Raw genomic sequence first — 2,272 nt, 5'->3', positions numbered from 1 at the left:
ACTCCTCTTCACCCTCTTCTATGTAGTCTCTCATAGTCATACTCCTAAGAGATTTAACCTCCAACTTCAGTCACGAACTCAACAAAACCCAAAACGACACTGAAGAAATCTCCAAAGGAATGAGAAACATCTTCAAATCTTCATCCCCTTCACCCTCTTCACCTCTATCTTCCCTATGCATGCCGCCTTCCTCCCCTCTCCCAACCTTCTCCCTCTCGTTGATGGAAGAAAACATTGAGACCGCTCGCTCCCTCATCGCCAAATGGGACTCTAACCAATCTCCCTTCGCCGAGATCGCCCCTCTTTTCTCCGGCAACCGCCAAGAAGCCAAACACTACCTTAACGCCGTCAAGGGCCTGCAATCCGCCATGCGGTATCTCGTCACGCAGGATTCCAACTCCCCCTGGCTCGTTCAGGCTCAACTCTTGATGCAGATTGCATTGAAGAGGCTCAAGAAGGAGTTCTATCAGATACTGTCCTCCAACAGGGATCATTTGGATCCTGAGTCCGTTTCTAGTCGCTCCTCCACCGATCAGAGAACCAGCGTTTCCGATTTTGACGATGATTTCTCAGAGGATGAGTGCCGTTCTGTCACGGATAATTCCATTTACGAGACAGAGAGAGTTTCCATGATTGCCATGGAGGATTTGAAAGCCATTGCGGAATGCATGATTTCCGCTGGTTACGGAAAAGAGTGCGTCAAGATTTACACCCTCATGAGAAAATCGATCGTGGACGAGGCTATGTACCATCTTGGAGTGGAGAGGCTGACCTTCTCTCAGGTCCAGAAAATGGATTGGGAGGTCATTGAGTTGAAGATTAAGTTCTGGTTGAAAGCCATCAAAGTCGCTGTCACAACTCTGTTTTACGGAGAGAGAATTCTCTGCGATCACATATTTGCCTCGTCAGAGAGAATCGTCGAGTCCTGTTACGCTGAGATTTGCAGGGAGGCTGCTATGTCTTTGTTTGGATTCCCTGAACTCGTGGCAAAATGCAAGAAAACGCCCGAGAAAATGTTTAAGACTCTTGACTTGTATGAAGCAATCTTCCATAGCTGGCCACAAATCGAGTCCATCTTCTCCTTCGATTCAACCTCCTCCATCCGATTACAGGCTGTCAATTCCATGGTCAAGCTCGGTGAAGCTGTTCGGACAATGCTTTCTGACTTCGAATCGGCGATTCAGAAGGACAACTCTAAGACGCCGGTTCCAGGTGGAGGAATCCACCCACTCACGCGTTACGTGATGAACTACATCGCATTCCTCGCCGATTACTGTGGTATACTCGCCGACATAGTCGTCGATTGGCCACTAACGTTAAAATCTCCGTTACCAGAGTCCTACTTCCTAAGTTCGGGTGACGACAAGAGCCCGTCGTCGGAAATAAAGGTCCGGCTTGCTTGGCTGATACTCGTTGTCCTCTGTAAACTCGATGGGAAAGCCGAGCTATACAAGGACGTTGCACTTTCCTACCTCTTCCTCGCCAATAACCTCCAATACGTTGTCAGTAAGGTGCGCGCGTCTAATCTCAGCTTCCTTCTCGGCGAGGATTGGTTGATGAAACACGAATCGAAGGTCAAAGAGTATGTATCCAAGTACGAGCGCATGGGTTGGAACAAGGTGTTTTCGTCACTGCCAGAAAATCCAACGGCGCAGATGGCAGCGGAGCAAGTGAGGGTGTGCTTCAGGAATTTCAACGCCGAATTCAGCGAGACGTGCGTGAAACAATCCTCGTGGATCGTATCGGACCCCAAGCTGCAAGACGAAATTAAAGCGTCGATATCGTCGAAGCTTTTACCGAGATACGGGGAATTCTATGAGAAGCACAGGGTGGGGTTGACGAGAGCACTCGGGTCGAATTCGGTTGTGAGGTTTTCACCCGAGGATTTGGCGGGATACCTGTCAGACATTTTGTGTGGGATAGGAGATTCAGGCAGCGCGTCGTCGTCTTCCCATCGCTCCAATCGCTCTTGAAGTTGGAGCAATTCCGGCTAAAGATAACGGCCGCAAAATAATACGATAATACGATAACGTCAATATATACAAATATAAATGGAAATGACAAAAGCATACTGTATAGGATTTTAGGAGAAAGGAAGGGAATGGAATCCTCTGTAGAGAATTGGTAAACTGAAAGTTGGGAGCCATTGTATCCTGGTAAATAGCAGACCATGGAAATGAGTATTTTGTTCATGGATATACATGTCGATTCATTTCGTGCAAAGGAGCGACGGAGAAATTAATGGTAGTTGCGAGCTTGAACGATTAAACAA

General features: G+C 47.7%; 1 protein-coding gene across 1 annotated transcript; it reads left to right on the top strand.

Moving 5' to 3' along the window:
• On the top strand, positions 1 to 2,272 carry LOC129315348 (exocyst complex component EXO70H1-like). The gene has a single exon (XM_054958985.1). The coding sequence runs from the start codon at positions 120 to 122 to the stop codon at positions 1,971 to 1,973; it is 1,854 nt and encodes a 617-aa protein (XP_054814960.1). The 5' UTR covers positions 1 to 119; the 3' UTR covers positions 1,974 to 2,272.

The sequence above is a fragment of the Prosopis cineraria genome, unplaced genomic scaffold, assembly GCF_029017545.1.
Source record: "Prosopis cineraria cultivar Desert tree isolate PC_DT_omini unplaced genomic scaffold, ASM2901754v1 PC7, whole genome shotgun sequence".
Classification (NCBI taxonomy): Eukaryota; Viridiplantae; Streptophyta; class Magnoliopsida; order Fabales; family Fabaceae; genus Prosopis; species Prosopis cineraria.
This window is presented reverse-complemented; position numbering and strand designations above follow the sequence as displayed.

Coding starts and splice junctions, on each gene's coding strand:
- LOC129315348 (XM_054958985.1), top strand. CDS start 120: ATGAGAAACATCTTCAAATCTTCATCCCCTTCACCCTCTTCACCTCTA.